The sequence below is a fragment of the Lynx rufus genome, unplaced genomic scaffold, assembly GCF_022079265.1.
Source record: "Lynx rufus isolate CCGP_SWC_20201006 ecotype Redwood Valley unplaced genomic scaffold, mLynRuf1.p SCAF_9, whole genome shotgun sequence".
In the NCBI taxonomy this organism is placed as follows: Eukaryota; Metazoa; Chordata; class Mammalia; order Carnivora; family Felidae; genus Lynx; species Lynx rufus.
Window position 1 is genome coordinate 1,627,110 of NW_025814897.1, and position 18,156 is coordinate 1,645,265.

The 18,156-nt window shown below is 41.6% G+C and overlaps 1 protein-coding gene across 1 annotated transcript in view; it reads left to right on the plus strand.

Annotated features, from left to right (window-relative positions):
* DYNC2H1 (dynein cytoplasmic 2 heavy chain 1) overlaps positions 1–18,156 on the plus strand; it is a 348,687-nt gene that overhangs the window by 6,798 nt on the left and 323,733 nt on the right. The window contains exons 2-12 of the mRNA XM_047072515.1: positions 3,274–3,444; positions 3,864–3,999; positions 5,803–5,921; positions 6,886–7,030; positions 8,036–8,268; positions 9,779–9,913; positions 10,013–10,126; positions 10,231–10,342; positions 10,880–11,004; positions 12,135–12,310; positions 15,302–15,497. Of these exons, the coding sequence (XP_046928471.1) occupies positions 3,274–3,444; positions 3,864–3,999; positions 5,803–5,921; positions 6,886–7,030; positions 8,036–8,268; positions 9,779–9,913; positions 10,013–10,126; positions 10,231–10,342; positions 10,880–11,004; positions 12,135–12,310; positions 15,302–15,497 (1,662 nt within the window). The remainder of the gene's footprint in view (positions 1–3,273; positions 3,445–3,863; positions 4,000–5,802; positions 5,922–6,885; positions 7,031–8,035; positions 8,269–9,778; positions 9,914–10,012; positions 10,127–10,230; positions 10,343–10,879; positions 11,005–12,134; positions 12,311–15,301; positions 15,498–18,156) is intronic.

Below are 18,156 nucleotides of genomic sequence, written 5' to 3' on the forward strand. Positions count from 1 at the left end.
GCCACTGAAAGTGTAAATACAGGCCTGGGAAAACGGGGAGGGCGCAAATGGGCACAGAGGGATCTTGCGTTGGGTATCGAACATTGAAGCTGCAACTCTGTAAAGTTAATGCCGTTGCCGTTGGAGCCCAACAACGTATTTTATGTGGAGTCCTGTACCGCACGACAGACTGTTAGTCACCTTGGAAAATGTTTTGTTATTTATTTATTTATTTGAGAGAGACGGTGTGAGTGAGCAAAGGGCAGAGGGAGAGAACATCCCATGTGGGGCCCGGGCACGGCGAGATCATGACCTGAGCCAAAGTCGGATGCTTGACCGACTGAGCCACCCAGGCACCCACTGTTTTGTTATGTCTTAAGTTGTACCCTAGAGGTCTGAGAGTCAGCGTGACTTAAGAAGTTCCCAGATGTTTACTGAGTACTTACTCGGGTTTGGCACTGTCCTGGGTGCTTGCAGTAAAGCCATGAACACATCAGAATTTGCACAGAGTAACATTCGAGTGGACAAAATAGGCTACAGACATGCATGCAGATGTGTAACATAATCTTGGGCATTGATAAGTGCTGTTTTAAAAAAAAATTTTTTTCTTTTAATGTTTGTTTATTTTTGAGAGAGAAAGAGCATAAGTGGGGGAGGACAGAGAGAGAGGGAGACACAGAATCCAAAGCAGCCCCTCCAGGCTCCAAGCTGTCGGCGCGGAGCCGGATGCGGGGCTCGAACTCAGGAACGGTGAGATCATGACCTGATCATGACCCAGAGGCCCCAAGTGCTGTTTGTTTGTTTGTTTGTTTTTTTAATTTTTAAATGTTTTATTTATTTTTGAGAGAGAGAGCAAGCAAGCGAGAGTGGGAGACACAGAATTCGAAGCAGGCCTTCGAGAGCTGTCAGCACAGAGCCCGATGTGGGGCTCGAACCCACAAACCGTGGGATCATGACCTGAGGCGAAGTCAGATGTTTGACTGAGCCCCTAAGCACCCCGTGATAAGTGCTGTTTGGATAAAAATAGAATAACGTTCTAGTGATGGGGGTGGAGCCTGGAACTGCATTAAAATAGGGGCGGAGGGACTACCTGTCTGAATTGGTAAACTTAGAAGTGAGTTACTTGAATGAGTTGTGGGCAGACATAAGGTTTAGAGGAAGAGTGTTCTAAGCAGAAGAAATGAAGAGTCCTGAGGCCCTGCGCTGCGTCTCTCCTTGGTTTCGAGGGCCCGGCAAAAGAATTAAGTGACTGCAGCAGTGTCATGGTTGGGGAGTGTGGCAGCTGATGGCATGGGGTGATCCCCGAGAACCTTGGACACCATTTAGACTGAGCTCGAGTTCCACTGGTCGTCTTAAACCAGACACCAATGTGCTGTGCTCTCTCCTGTGGGCTAGAGGTTGGCACACGTTTTCTGTGATGTGGCAGACAACCCCTAACGTAGGCTCTGCAGGCCGTAGTGTCTCTGATGAGACTACAGCTCTGCCGTTGTGTCAAAGACAACGTGTACATGAAGCGGTAAGACTGTGGTCCAATAAAACTGTGTTCACAGTAAAATAAACCTGTTCTAGTAAACTGTTTATTTACAGACACTGATAAGTGAATTTCATATAATTTTTAAGGGCCATGAGATGCTGTTATTCTTTTGATTTTTTTTTTTAAACCTATTTTGCCTTGTGGGCTGTGCAAAAACAGGCAGTGGGTTGTGGCAGGCCGATGCCTGATGGGTCCCAGTAGGTGAGAAGTTATTTTGCAAGCTCAAAGAAGAACAGCTTTGTAATTTGAATTAATAGCTATCAAAATTTAGTCAGTTAAGGGGGAATAGTAGTTGCCACTGATAGGGAAACTAGCGGGAGAGGCAGCTAGGAGTAGTGATTTTGTTTCCCTGTTTTCAGGGAATGACGAGCAGCTGTGGTCAACTGATCCTTTGCTTTAGCTCTGACTTTGTTTAGGACGAAACTCCTCATCCTGGCTGATGCCTGGGAGCCTTGGCCAGTGACTATGGTTACTGTTTTCAAAGTATGATGATACAGTGTGTATTTTCTGCGTTTTCTTTCTTCAGATAAGTGGGGGGAGAAAGTACAAGGGAATGGAGCACTTAATGACTAAGGAGTGAATTTTTCAAATCTACGTATCTGCAGCTTGTTATTCTCACCTGCTTGTTATTGGAATGATCATGCTAGCAATAGAATTTTTTTTTTTAATTTAATGTTTGTTTATTTTTGAGAGAGAGACTGAGCGAGCAGGGGAGGAGCAGAGAGAGGGAGACGCAGAATCCGAAGCAGGCTCTCCAGGCCCTGAGCTGTCAGCACAGAGCCCATCGTGGGGCTCAGGCTCATGAACCGTGATATCACTACCCGAGCCAAAGTTGGACGCTCAGCCGACTGAGCCACCCAGGTGCCCCTGGCAATAGAATTTTAATGGTGCAGATGGGAGTTGGAGAAATGCAGCAACACCAAATAAATGCCGGTTTCCTCTTAGTGCATAAAAATATAAAGACCAGGATAAAAGTTTCATGAAATCTCATCTAGAAGGCATTTTCATGCACAGCGATGAACTTGTTTGAAAGCTTTTAAATGCATATACTTCTCTTCCTGGAAAAAGGAGTGAGAAAAGATGTGAAATATGTATGTAATGCAAAAACTTCTTTTGGGTGATAGACTTTGCAGCTAATGAACTAATTGCTATGAACTGACCAACTTTAAACATGGTTGCTTTCGTGAATTCCAATTTAGCTCATCAAGTTCCAACTTTAAATAATCTAGTTATACAACATTAATAAAAAGTTAGATGTTCAAGTACTTTAAGGAAAAATTTTGATTCAGATGAAGATAATTTAGGAGATAGACAACTTAAGTTCCTTTTGGTAGCTTTGAATTGAGTTAAAAAACACCTTTTAAAATGCCAGTTGCAGGTAAGGGTATAATTAACATCGTTTGTATAGACTTTTTGGAATCGAGTGGAGATGACTACTCATCAGTTTGTAGCTGGGGCATGCAACTTTGTTAGTACCGAGTCTGGTTGGAGTGGAGTAGTTGGCAGTGTATGTCCACAGTATTTGTATAGTGATTTCTGTTTATGAACCACTTGTCACTGTAGCTTTATGATACAGTCACATGGAAGTGGGGATACATTTTAAAACCCAGATACTCTTAAGGAGCAGGGATAGATGGGTTGTAATATGCTGTAATTATTTTAATTATTTTTCCCCCAAGGGGAAACATTTTAGGGAAAAGTTTGTTTCAAATATTAACTTTTATGAAGGTAACTTTAAGAATCATTTGTTTATCACCTAGATTGATTTTGCTGACACAAAAGATAAAGTGCTGGTGTTTTTCAAGCTGCGACCTGAAGTCATTACTGATCAGAATCTACATAGTAACATTCTTGTTTCATCTATGTTAGAATCACCTATAAATTCTCTCTATCAAGCCGTGCGGCAAGTATTTGCACCAATGTTGTTAAAGGTAAGTAAAATAAAGTAGCTGTACGGTCATTTTTGTTTTTTTGTTTTTAACATAGGGGTTTGCATTAATGTCTCTATAAACACAGATAAAAATATTATTTTATTTATTAATATCATTAATGTTTTTGTTTTTGAAAACGTCTCATAAAAATTGAAAAAAATTTTAAAGTCAGCTTCGTTGACAAATAGAAGAATGGGAGAAAGGTATAAATGCAGTCCACACAGCTCTTATGTTGCTATACAGGAAATTACAAAGTTTTGACTGTTGAAAGGACTTTTTTTTCTCCCTTATGTGATGGAGGTAGTCAGGCTTTGAGTGGCATGGTGTATTTGGACTTATTTCTCTCAACAGTATTTTAAGGGGGCCAGTTTGATTGGGGAACTTGTGGTCAATGTTTGCTCTTGTCTGTTTTTATTTAGGATCAGGAATGGAGCAGAGACCTTGATCCCAAACTTCAGAATCTTTTGAGTGAACTAGAAGCTGGGTTGGGCGTAGTTCTGCGAAGATCAGACACTAACTTATCAAAATTGAAATTTAAGGAAGATGACACACGAGGTAGAGAACCCTAACTTAAAGTCAAAATAGCTTTCTTACTAGTATGCTAGTAAGTTAATGTATTTTTTCACAGACTTTTCTGAGCCCGAGCTTCCTTTAAATGAGTAGATTTACAAGGATTTTGAGAAGAGGAAAGTGTAATCTTTAACAATGTGCAAGTCACGGCAAGAGAAAATGCAGTTGCTTCTCACAATTTGCGGTAGTTACGTTCTGTAAAGTCACTGTGAACACTGCATCGGTAACGACTGAATAGAGCTCCTCGGGCGAAAACAAGGTTAGGTTCCTGTGAGCCTCTGGTCATAACATTTTCTACTCAACATAGCACCATAGTTTTACGTGTGTTTCTGCTTAAAGACACTGTTATTAATATAGATTGGTGATTACCCTAGAGCTCACTGCCAACAGCCCTGTAACTCGCGCCTGAGTGAAGCTTCTCTAACATAAGTATTTTCTCAGGAAGTCACATCGCAGTGTTCTTGGCCTCGGTAACACTAGGCTGTACTTCGGTCCTGTGCTCGGGGGCCATCTTAAACAGAGCACTCACCAATAAAAAGCCCCCCAAATGAGAAAAACATGCAGCTGGATAGGTTGCAAAAAGGAGAATTGTTTACAGCAGGAGATCTGAAACAGGCAGCGTGGCTTTGTAGAGCCTCAGCTGGGAACGTATGCGTGGGGTGACTTGAATTGTTTGTTGCTCTGCACGTGTCTGTGAGCGGTCACGAAAACACCGCAGGCATTGATTTCAGATTACAAGTAAATGTTAGGAAATGGATGAGTTCATAAATCCGGCATCCGTGAATACATAGGATTGACCCCTAATGGTCTACTTGGCAAAGATACTTGATTTTAATTTTAAAAATGTATTTTATCTGAAGCTAGTTATAATTTTATTGTACTTGTAGATGATATTATTTATATGAACAGTTCACATGAAATGCATGACATACACAAATCCTGTTTTACAGTACTGGATACAGTTTTACACTCTGCTTGAGCAGTAAATCAGATACTTTTTGAATCCTATAGGCCTAGAATAGTGCACATATTTGCAGTGTGTGATTAAGCAACTAGAAATTGTCCAGTTCTTCGGGAAATATAAAAGCAAATTGAAAAGTAAGATTATTTTTATTTATTTATATTTTGACATTAAATTACAAGTGTTTATTGATTAAATTGTAATCATTTCTGATTTGGATGGTGTTCACTGAGACGCACGGTATGCACAGTGACCGAATGACGACACATGTGAACTACAGTGGGTCATGTCTGTAAGTCACTAAGGCCACTTCCTTTGAGTAAGTAGAAGAAATGAATCCAAACTTAAAATTAGGGCAAGAGCAAAAGTAAATGAATCGTTTTTTCTCCTGGCTGTCATGACATTTATGTTTGCGAGGGAACTTGTAGGGTATTTGCATCAAGAAGTAACCCGTCACCTGGTAGGAAAAGGAGGCGAAAGTGATATGACAGGTCTTAGAATTGTAGCAGTTGCTACAAAGGCTTCGGAAAGCCGTGTGCTGCAGAAGCAAGTTTGCTAGTGTTAGATGCAGACCGACAGCCTGCATGTGGATGGTTGACAAACACATACGGGAAACATACTGAGCACCAAACCTGCAAAGCATAAATTGGATGCTGTTAATTGTTGTTAGTGCATTTAGGTAAGAACTGTCTGTTGATAGAAATCGTAAAACTTTATGTACATCTTCAAGAGTACGGGACAGACGCGTAATCAGCAAATGAACCAGATAATTTTCTGGCTTTTCATTCTCAATGGGTATTTCTTTTTTTCCCTTTATACCTTTTCAGGTATTCTTACACCAAGTGATGAGTTCCAGTTCTGGGTGGAAGAAGCTCATCGTGGAAGTAAACAGATTAGCAGAGAGAGAGCCGGCTGTTTTAAGGAGCTGTTTGAAACCATCGCAAGAGTACGTGGTTCCTACACGGTCATATGCCAGGCTTCAGATGGAGGTGCTTAGGGCCCAGCTGCGTCAGAGTTCCCTCTGTTTTACAGCTGTTACTTGATGGTTATGAACGAAGTACATCCTTCACGTGTAGCAGGGTTTTCTGAAGGTGTGCACGTAACGTGGGTGCAACTTAGAAACGAAAACTTGTACGAAAGGTAGATTCTAATCTCTGGTACATGTTTTTCTCAAAAACGCCATTACTTTTCTGCAGGTAGGTAGGAAAAGCAAAGCCTGAAACACTAGCAGACGTTAATCTACGTGGAGGCAGTGGTCCTTTTGAAAGAATGTTCGCTTTATTCAAATTAGCGTTTTGAAGTAATTTGAAGTATGAAAAGTCTTAGTTTTATACTCGATTGATTATTCTTTGAAATATTCAGAGGTTGAATAAGTGAAGATTCTTTTCAAAATAAATGACTAGTAATTTTCTCTTTATTCCCAAGATTGTTTCAATAATACCATTTTAGTGGAGTGTTTGAAATGGTTTTAAGCTCTTTTTGTGATAATGATGGAATATAAAATAAGAAATCTTGAACTCTAATTGTATTACTGGTAACGTGCAGCACAGTGACCGAATGACGACACGTGTGAACTACAGTGGGTCATGTCCGTAAGTCATTAAGGCCACTTCCTTTGAATAACTAGGAGAAATGAATCCAAACTTAAAATTAGGTCAAGAGCAAAAGTAAATGAATCGACTTTTTGTCATTCTCATTTTTTCTCCTGGCTGTCATGGCATTTATGTTTGCGAGGGAACTTGTAGGGTATTTGCATCAAGAAGTAACCCGTCGACCTGGTAGGAAAAGGAGGCGCAAGTGATGTGACAGGTCTTAGAATTGTAGCGGTTGAGAAGTCTGGGAACATGTTGACTGTATTGCCTAAGGTACAGTTACCATTACGTTTAAAAATGAATGCCTTTTGGTTTTAGGAGTTCTATAACTTGGACAGTCTATCCTTACTGGAAGTGGTTGACTTGGTGGAGACCACCCGGGATGTTGTAGATGATGTGTGGAGACAAACAGAGCATGATCACTTTCCTGAGTCACGGATGTTACATCTCTTAGATGTCATAGGTACTGGTAAAGAAGTAAACTTGTGGAACTTTGGAAGCCTGCCTTATTATCTTCTAGTTTTTGTTTCAAGTTCTTACTGAAAGTGCTCCTTAATGTAATAATTGTTGCTTAGGGTAACTTTTAGAGCAAGTCATATAGGATTATTTAAATGGAAATTTGTATATAGTTGGTTAATTTAAATAATATGTGTCAAATTCTTTGACCATGAATACAAGTAAATTTACATAGATTTGTAGTCCCTACACGTGTCTTAATTTAAGCTTTATTTTGTAATGATCTCCAAAGTCTTAAAGGGTATTGGTTTGTCAGTATTCAAAGTGCATACGCTTTTTGACCTAGAGAATACCATTGGCATTCTTATCCTCAGGAAATATTACACAAGCACATCGAGGTATATGGGCAGGGACATGTACTGTGGCATCATTTGTAGGAGTACAGAAACATTGTAGGAGTAGAAACAAATAGCATTCGAGAATTGGTTGTATAATGCTACATCCACACAGTAGGCCCTGCAACCTTTTGAAAAAATAATATGTATTTCTGCGCTTGAAAGGTGCACGTGGTATATTGCAAGATGCGAAAATAAAAACAAACGTGTGCGTGCATGCATGTCTTGAAAGGTATTTGTTTTTGATAATCTAAGGATGTGGATGTGGTATTTCATAGATCCTTAGTTTGCTAATTTGTATTATTTTAAACTTTGTCATAAGCATGTGTTCTATAATTATTTGTTAAAAAGACATTTCCATTAAAAATTTTCTTTCTTGGGGCACTTGAGTGGCTCAGTCGGTTAAGCGTCCGACTTTGGCTCAGGTCATGATCTCACAGCTCGTGAGTTTGAGGCCTGTGTAGGGCTCTGTGCTGACCGTTCAGAGCCTGGAGCCTGCTTCTGATTTTGTGTCTCCCTCTCTCTCTGCCCCTCCCCCGCTTTTTCTCTGTCTGTCTCTCTCAAAAATAAATTAAAACATTAACAAAATTAAAAAAACTTGCTTTCTCTTTTATTAGGTGGTTCATTTGGAAGATTTGTTCAGAAGAAGTTGGGAACTTTGAATCTGTGGGAAGATCCTTACTATCTTGTGAAAGACCACCTCAGAGCGGGTGTGTCCATTTGTGAACAGTGGGTGATGGCCTGTAACCACCTCACGGGTCAGGTGTGGCAGCGCTATGTTCCTCATCCGTGGAAAAGTGAGAAATACTTCCCTGAAACACTCGACAGACTGGGCAAGCGCCTGGAAGAGGTATCGTTCGTTTCTCTGGATCTCTGACGTTAAGTGTCAGGTAGTCCTCACTTGTTTGGGCGTGTATTTATCAGTAATAAGCATTACACATCTGAGAGAAATCATTTATTCTTTTGGGAGAGAATAAGAATTAAAGCTCGTGTGAGATAATTTGTGGCGGTCATGTGATCCAGTGCCCGGTGCCCGGTGGGACCACCTAAGTGCTGGTTTCCACGTGCTTTCTTTCTTCCTTCTTTTTCTCTTTTATTCTTTTGAGAGACAATGTGAGCAGGGGAGGGACAGAGAGGGGGGAAGAGAGAGAGGGAGAGAGAGAGAGTCCCAAGCAGGCTCTGTGCTCTCAGTGCAGAGCCTCCCGTGGGGCTCCATCCCATGCCCTGGGATGGTGACCTGGGCCGGAATCCAGAGTCAGCTGCTGAGCCACCCAGAAGCCCCTGTCACTGTGTAGAACAATGAGTAATAAGCCGGCACCCTGGTAAGTTCCACACACGGCTAACGAAATGCTAGTGTTGTTAGGAAGCTGCACGCTCTTACGGTTTGAGTTTCAGTCCATTAGAGCTGTTATCGTCCTCGGATTGCCTGAGCTTTGTGCGGTGAGTGCCCACTGACGTTGGCTCTTAGGTCATTTTGACAGGAACCCAGTTGTCTCCTTGACATTTGCCCCCAAGTATGCCCGCCCATCTTGGACAGTCTGGCGCCTCGTTTCTGGAATTTGTCATTTCTCCCGCTGCTTTTTACTGAAAAATGGTATCTAGCAACAGTTGTGTGGTTGGGGAACGGCTCGTGCTTTCAGGCCTTCCCAGTAGATGGCTGTTATATTGGTGTTTTTGTTCTTGGCAAGAGGAAACTGAATCAGTAGTTTGTAGTCATATGTTGAACTTCGATGAAAGGTTGTAATGTTTTTACTTAATTTTTTAATTGGTGCCGGACATTTTATTTATTCGTTATTTTTTAAATTAAAATACCACACCTTTGATTCATTTAAACTATAGACAATTTTTTTTTTTTTTTAAAGTAGGCTCCATGGCCAGCCTGGGGCTTGATCTCAACAACCCTGAGATCAACAGTTGGTTGTGTGCGCTGCCAACTGAGCCAGCCGGGCGCCCCTGATGGGGGAAGTTTTAGATACAAAATACAACAATTTGTTTTCTACTATTGTAAACTACACATAACAGGGTTGTTAACATATTATTTCATTAGTAGAATGGAACTTAATGCAGAATGATGAAAATTAGAAGTTTTTACATGTGTTGAGGACTCTAAAACGTTGCTTAAATGAACTTTAAACACGTTTAAAAACATTTAGATTTGATGTTTTCATGAGGTTTGAGCACATGGACAGTAGTGTAATGATAGATCTTCGAGCGCCACTTTGATGACTGATGAGTCGTAATTCTCAAGATTAGTCTTCTCGCTCATTTCAGTGAACCTAGTTTAAATAAATTCTGGCTCAGTATATTTAGACTTTAGATTGATTTAAATAAATTTGTTGTCTTGATATTTTATGTTTTAGGTCTTGGCTGTTAGAACAATTCATGAGAAGCTTCTTTATTTTTTACCTGCCAGTGAAGAGAAAATGATATGCCTGACTCGAGTATTTGAACCCTTTACCGGCCTGAATCCTGTGCATTATAATCCATATACTGAGGTTGAATCCTGTTTTGTCTGTCAATTTCCTGTTTGTGTCGTCCTTCTCAAGGCAGACATTTATGTACTAAAAGTCTAATAATGTTGTTAATTTGTTTAGCCTTTATGGAAAGCTGCAGTGTCTCAGTATGAAAAAATTATTGCACCTGCGGAACAGAAAATAGCAGGAAAATTGAAAATTTATATTTCAGAAATTCAGGACAGCCCACAGCAGGTAAAATGCTGAAATATTTCCCTTAAGCTGTTTTAGGAGATATTTATATATTTACTAAGTTGATCAACTTAGGATGAATATATACTGTTTTTATTTTACGTTAGCTTCTTCAAGCGTTTCTGAAATACAAAGAGCTGGTGAAGCGTCCAACTATAAGTAAAGAATTGATGTTAGAAAGAGAAACTTTGCTGGCAAGACTTGTGGACTCAATAAAAGGTAAAAGTTTATCAGAGATTATAGCGTTTACCTGAGAAAATATTTTTGTAGGTTACTTTTTCTCGTATACTATTTAGGATTAAGACTGTATCTTCTAACAATATAGGTGGAGGATTAATTTACTATTTTTGTTACAGATTTTTATTTATTCTTTTAAATGTTTATTTTTGAGAGAGTGCAAGTTGGGGAGGAGCAGAGAGAGAGGGAGACAGAGGGTCTGAGGCAGGCTCCGAGTTGTCAGCACAGCTGTCAGCCCCACGTGGAGCTTGAACTCACGAACCACGAAAGCATGTCCTGGGCCGAATTCGGACACTCAACCACCTGAGCCATCCAGGCGCCCCAAATTACAGATTTTAAAAATTAGTTATTTTCTTTCTCTGTCTCATTGGATGCATGGTAAGGTTCCTGAGGGCAAAGGACCAAGTCTTACTATTTTTTTTGTGTTCACCACCTTTAATGTACTACTTGGTGCATGGAAAGCATTTAGGAAATACTTGCCGAATGTGTGTAATCATTTATTTGACTTAAATGTTACAGATTTTCGATTAGACTTTGAGAATCGATGCCGAGGAGTTCCTGGTGAGGCGTCTGGACCGCTTGCTGGCAAAAACCTGTCGGAAGTTGTTAATAATATAGTTTGGGTTCGCCAGCTGGAACTGAAGGTATTAGTTTTGATAGATGTTGAAGGATACTAGTTGTAAAATGTGCCAAAGTAATGTAGAAGGCACTCTAGAACTGGAGTGAAAACATTAAAAACATTCTCTGTTTTCTTTGGCGTATCCATCTAATTTTCTCGTGCAGATTTCCGAAAAAGGGTATAGACGTGGCTGTAATGGTCTACTCATTTTTATGTAGGGATGATTCTCAAGTCACTTATTACCCATGTGCCGTTGTTACAGGTAAAGTGCCTTCTTAGAAATATTCAAGAGGAAACCATCTTTTACTTATTTTCAAAGGATTGTTTTAACCCTTTGAGATTATCATAGTAGAATGTTGGTCGTTGTGAGGTCTCTCTGAAAGTGTATTTCTGTGAGTAAATCATTCTTGGTTGGAGGGAGTTAAAGGAAATGTGAAGGTAATTATGACTTTTCGTGCGGTAGTGTCAGCAGTTTCTGGGTTTAACGGCTATTATGTTAATGTTTTAGTATTACTAAAATTGATCTCAGATTCTCACGTACTCACTATTTAGTGTACGTGTTATGGCACTTGACTCATATAATGAACGTTACCTGGTTATAGTCTGTGACTAAGAGCCAGAAGACATAGAATATTGTAAAGGCTAGTATATTTGAGAGTTCTGCCTATTGAAGTTTGTATTTTTGATGTTTTATTTTCTGGAATATTCTGCCCAATTTTGTCAGTCAGCTTTCCAAATTGCTATAAGGTTCTTTGTACACTTGTGGAAGAAAGGCATTTCTTTCTTTTGATTGCTATTCCGACTGGCAGTTATTGTTTGAGCTGTTTGCGAGAGCACTTAGCACATTATTGCTTCCTTTGTTTAGGGACATTGCTGAATTCTTGGGAGTTTGCCTTGAATTTCCCTTACCTTACCCTTCAGGTTATACCCGGTCGGCATTATCATCTGTGTTTTGTTATTCTGAGGTTGTCTAAAGCGGAGCAGAGTAGGGGTTGATTTTCTTACATTCCTTGGCAAGTTTTCTATTTTACTGTGTATAGTTGAATGGGAAAATAATTTCTGAATCACAGATTAGAGAATGTGGTTCCTTTTGTGCTAATCTTATAATAAGTATTAATACATTCTTGTAATATTCATGTAATTTGGCTTTTTAAGGTGGATGATACTCTCAAGATCGCAGAGGCTCTTTTATCTGACTTGTCAGGATTTCGATCTTTCTATCGAGCTGCCGAAGATCTGTTAGACCAGTTTAAACTGTATGAACAAGAACAATTTGATGATTGGTCCAGGGACATTCAGTCCGGTTTGTCTGATTCCAGATCCGGCTTGTGGTAAGTGTAACTACACTAAACAGTGAAATCTACACAAGGATCTCGTTTCTTATGTGAGTAATCTAAGTGACAGGATGGAATTAATGATCTCTCTTCTCTCTCCTTTCCCCAAACTTGCTGCTGCTCTTTAAAAAATTTTGTGTTAGTTTTTGATTTTCAGCTTTTAAGTCCTGACAGTTGGGGACTTGGGAGATTGAGTTAGTTGGCCACCCGCCTTGCTTCTTGGGTCTGTTTCTCAGACCTACAGATTCTGATTTTGGAATGAGGCTGTCCTTTCCCATGGTTCTTTGCTATCGATATTCATATATGTTTTTCTACCTTTTTTACGTGAAGATTATTTACATGGACACACACACAAACACACCATTATCAATTGTAAAATTTCATAATTTCAAACTCTTTGAGGTAGAGAGTATTTCTTTATGAAATACTCTTATGGCGCCTACCATAGGGTAAGGGTTTGGTCAACATTTATCGAGCTAGATTGAACCTAATTTAGTTGGCTAACCTAATTATTCTAATGGCTGTTTAAAATGGATGGTCTAGGGGTGCCTGGGTGGCTCAGTTTATAAAGCGTCCGACTTCAGCTCAGGTCATGATCTCACAGTCTGTGGGTTCGAGTCCTATGTTGGGCTCTATGCTGACAGGTCAGCCTGGAGCCTGCTTCAGATTCTGTGTCTCCCTCTCTCTCTGCCCCTCCCCTGCTCATGCTTTGTCTCTTTGTCTCAAAAATAAATAAAAACATAAAATAAAATAAAAAGAAAAAAAAGTCCTGTTTAAAAAAAAAAAAGTATGGTCTGGAAAAACCATTGTTTCTTTGTTCAGGTAAACTTTTCTTAGTGTATTATTATATTTTTAGAAACTAGTCATGTTTTAGTTTTTAGAATCTTGTTACTTTTCAAAAGTTAATTTTGTTCATAATATGAAATTCTGTGTATTTTCCCTTTGCTGCTACAAAGAATATTTAGGTCCAAAAATGGTAGCTTCTTAGACTGAATGAATAATTTTCTTCCCCTTATCTTTCATTTTGATTGTGTTCTCCTCTTCAAAGAACCAGAAAGTACCAGGGCATAATGGTTATAACTGTGCCATGTAACTCTTTGCCTTCCTACTGAAACCTGAAATAGGAGAGATGCTGGGGAAAAAAGTTCTGTAGTCAAGTACATTTGGGAAATGTTCACACTTTTATCCTTGTAGTTGTAGTGGAGATCCTCTGTGTATACTAGCATGCCAGAGGATTGAGACTTTCCGGAAAGAAGTCTGTTCAACTTTGTTTATCCTGGTGTTTTCCATTTGCCGATGAAATACTCTGACTTCTGCTTTTTTTTCTGGGCAAAACCCATCACTGTTCCATAAAATCAGTGTGTTTTAGAATATATTTCAGGGTATGCTGGTATATAGAAAGTAATTTTGAAGGTTAGTTGCAAATAAAGAAAGGCAGAGAAACTGACCATTAAAATTTTCTGACAGGCTTTACGTTATAGGAAAGTTGGGGCTGAATCGTTATTCTAAGCCATTTTAAAGTATCTACCTTTTTTAACTTTTTTTTTTAAGTTTATTTATTTTGAGAGAGAGTGTGCTCATGCGCAAACTTGGGGGGGGGACAGAGAGAGGGAGAGGGAGAGGGAAAGAGAGAATCACAAGCAGGCTCCACGCTGTCAGCACAGAGCCTGTCGTGGGACTCGATCCCACGAACCATGAGATCATGACCTGAGCTAAAACCAAGAGTCAGCTGCTTAATCAACTGAGCCACACAGGTGCCCCCAAAGTGTCTCCCTTTTATTATGCTTTATTATATGTGTTGTTACGTGGGTGGGATAGATTTGTTCTTTGCTTTTCAGTAGCTTGCGTTTTAAGACCTACGTGTTTTCTAAATGATAAAAGTGATTCGAAGGAATAAGCATTATATAAACCTGATCCTGAAAGAGAGGTCATGAGAATAAAATACTTGTTGATCACTTTAGCTCAGTGTTGTCACAGTCCACGCTGACTTGAATGACCTGATTTAAAAGTAGCTGCTGTAGCCTTGAAAGAAACACAAAGGCCAGTCCTTAGGTAGAGAAACAAAGATCCGAGGAATGAAACATTTGAGTATCTCTACTCCTACCATTTTTATGTTCTTTGTCACTGATCCTTTTTTTTTTAATTTTTTTAATATTTATTTATTTCTGAGACAGAGACAGAGCATCAGTGGGGGAGGGGCAGAGAGAGAGGGACGCAGAATCTGAAGCAGGCTCCAGGCTCTGAGCTGTCAGCACAGAGCCCCATGTGGGGCTCAAACTCACAGACCGCAAGATCATGACCTGAGCCAAAGCTGGTCTCTCAACCGACTGAGCCACCCAGGCGCCCCTGTCATTGATCCTTTAATGAAAGTATTAAAGGGCCAAGTAGGCTGACTCAAAAAAAAAAAAAAAAAATCTAAGGTCCCCTTTAGAAGATGAATCAGCACCTTTTCTCTTTTTTTAAATTTTTACATTTTTTTAATGTTTATTTTTGAAAGAGAAACAGAGAGAGAGCACAAGCAGGGGAGGGGCAGAGAGAGAGGGAGCCACAGAATCTGAAGTAGGCTCCATGCTCTGAACTGTCAGAACAGAGCCCGATGCGGGGCTCAAACTCAGGAATGGTGAGATCATGACCTGAGCCGAAGTCGGTTGCTTAACTGACTGAACCCCCAGGTTCCCCCAAACCTTTTCTGTTTATGGTGAATATGATGTGAGTTTTGAGTCTTAGCTGAAGGCTAAGCAACTGATTTTTCTGACTTCAAAAAACTGCTTGAGTGAAATATTAATGTGATGGTGTAGTTTGGGTATTGCAGTTTATTACCAAGATCTGAATTGTGAGATACTATGTAGAAAAAAAGATTACTTGGAAACTATGATTAAAATTTTTTTTTTACTTTAATTTTATATTTATGGAAAAGTTATAAAAACTGTTGTGTTTTTTATGTCAAGAGTGAGAACGTGAAACTTAAGAAGTTATTTTATTTTGTAGCATCGAGGCTAATAGTCGAATTATGGAATTGGATCCTAGTGATGGATCATTAAAGGTGCGTTATTCAGATCGGTTGGTGATTCTCCCGAGAGAAGTTCGTCAGCTTTCTGCTCTTGGCTTTGTTATTCCTGCCAAAATACAGCAAGTTGCAAACATTGCACAGAAATTCTGCAAGCAAGCAATTATTCTTAAACAAGTATGGCATTACATTTTTGAATATATGACTGTTCTGAGTTCATTGCATTCGACTATTTTAAGGGCTTAATTTTCTACTACTGTTATTTTTTAGGCTAATAGAATAGCACCAGTGAGTCTTGTGAAATTATGGTTTGCTAAATGACTACTTTACAAAATTTGCTTTTTAAGCCTATAGAGGAATTCATTAATTTGAAGTATTGATATTCATTCTAAAAACATTTGGAAAATTAGAATGTGATTTTTCTTTTTTTTTCCTTTTCCTTTCATGTTACATGCATGGATATTAAAGGACTTTCTAACCAAAGCGTCCTCTGTTCTCCACTCACCTTCAGTAGGCAGGTTCTTAGAGATTTACAAGGCTGATGGACTAGTCTCTATTTCTGGTCATTTCCTGGGTCTATCTGTTCAGCACATTGCCATCATATCATTTACCTGTTTATTTTTTTTAATGTTTTTTAAAGTTTGCTTATTTATTTTGAGAAAGAGAGCGGGCACATGTTTGTTAGTGGCAGAAGCAGGCAGAGGGAGGGAGGGAGGGAGTGGGAGAGAGAGAGAGAGAGGGAGAGGGAGAGAGAGAGAGAGAGAGAGAGAGAGAGGGAGAGGGAGAGAGAAAGAAAGAAAGAGAGAAAGAGAGAGAAAGAGAAAGCCAGGTAGGCTCTGCACTGTCAGCGCAGAGCCCAGTGCGGGCTCAAACTCATGAACTATGAGGTCATGACCTGAGCCGAAATCAAGAGTCAGATGCTTCACCCATAGAGCCACCCAGGTGCCCCACATTTCCCTGTTTAAAGCCAACTATTACCCCTCGTTGTGTGTCTCTTTAGCACAGTCCTCAGGCCCTTGTTAATCATGCTCTAACTGACCTGACTGGCTGTGGCCTTCACCGCCTGGACTCTTCCCTTCAGGTTGTGCCCTATGCTTCAATCACACGAGACCCGGTTCTCCTCTGAACGTGTCTCCATGCATGGATGCCTGTTCCTTCTTAGTAGAAAACTCAGAGTCATCCCTAATTCCCCACTCAGAAATCTCTTTCTTTGTTTTGTCTTCCTTTGGGTGATCCGTCTTTACTCCGTATGCAGTATGCACATCAGTCTTGAACGCTTTTCTGTAGTATTGGATGTGTTTTGTCTTTTCGCTCATGTAATTAACAGATCTTAGAGATCAGGAATGGTATCTTTGAGGCAGGAGTGGTGTCTTAGAGGCAGGAGTGGTGTCTTTGAGGCAGGAGTGGTGTCTCAGAGGCAGGAGTGGTGTCTCAGAGGCAGGAGCGGTGTCTCAGAGGCAGGAGCGGTGTCTCAGAGGCAGGAGCGGTGTCTCAGAGGCAGGAGCGGTGTCTCAGAGGCAGGAGCGGTGTCTCAGAGGCAGGAGCGGTGTCTCAGAGGCAGGAGCGGTGTCTCAGAGGCAGGAGCGGTGTCTCAGAGGCAGGAGCGGTGTCTCAGAGGCAGGAGCGGTGTCTCAGAGGCAGGAGCGGTGTCTCAGAGGCAGGAGCGGTGTCTCAGAGGCAGGAGCGGTGTCTCAGTGGTCAGGAGCGGTGTCTCAGTGGTCAGGAACGGTGTCTGAGTGTCAGGAACGGTGTCTCAGAGGCAGGAACGGTGTCTCAGAGGCAGGAACGGTGTCTCAGAGGCAGGAGCGGTGTCTCAGAGGCAGGAGCGGTGTCTCAGAGGCAGGAGCGGTGTCTCAGAGGCAGGAGCGGTGTCTCAGAGGCAGGAGCGGTGTCTCAGAGGCAGGAGCGGTGTCTCAGAGGCAGGAGCGGTGTCTCAGAGGCAGGAGCGGTGTCTCAGTGGTCAGGAACGGTGTCTTAGTGTCAGGAACGGTGTCTCAGAGGCAGGAACGGTGTCTCAGAGGCAGGAGTGGTGTCTCAGAGGCAGGAGCGGTGTCTCAGAGGCAGGAGCGGTGTCTCAGAGGCAGGAGCGGTGTCTCAGTGGTCAGGAACGGTGTCTTAGTGTCAGGAACGGTGTCTCAGAGGCAGGAACGGTGTCTCAGAGGCAGGAACGGTGTCTCAGAGGCAGGAGTGGTGTCTCAGAGGCAGGAGTGGTGTCTCAGAGGCAGGAGTGGTGTCTCAGAGGCAGGAACGGTGTCTCAGAGGCAGGAACGGTGTCTCAGAGGCAGGAGTGGTGTCTCAGAGGCAGGAGTGGTGTCTCAGAGGCAGGAGTGGTGTCTCAGAGGCAGGAGTGGTGTCTCAGAGGCAGGAACGGTGTCTCAGAGGCAGGAACGGTGTCTCAGAGGCAGGAGCGGTGTCTCAGAGGCAGGAGCGGTGTCTCAGAGGCAGGAGCGGTGTCTCAGAGGCAGGAGTGGTGTCTCAGAGGCAGGAACGGTGTCTCAGAGGCAGGAGTGGTGTCTCAGAGGCAGGAGTGGTGTCTCAGAGGCAGGAGTGGTGTCTCAGAGGCAGGAGTGGTGTCTCAGAGGCAGGAACGGTGTCTTAGAGGCAGGAACGGTGTCTCAGAGGCAGGAGTGGTGTCTTAGAGGCAGGAGTGGTGTCTCAGAGGCAGGAACGGTGTCTCAGAGGCAGGAACGGTGTCTCAGAGGCAGGAACGGTGTCTCAGAGGCAGGAACGGTGTCTCAGAGGCAGGAGCGGTGTCTCAGAGGCAGGAACGGTGTCTCAGAGGCAGGAACGGTGTCTCAGAGGCAGGAACGGTGTCTCAGAGGCAGGAACGGTGTCT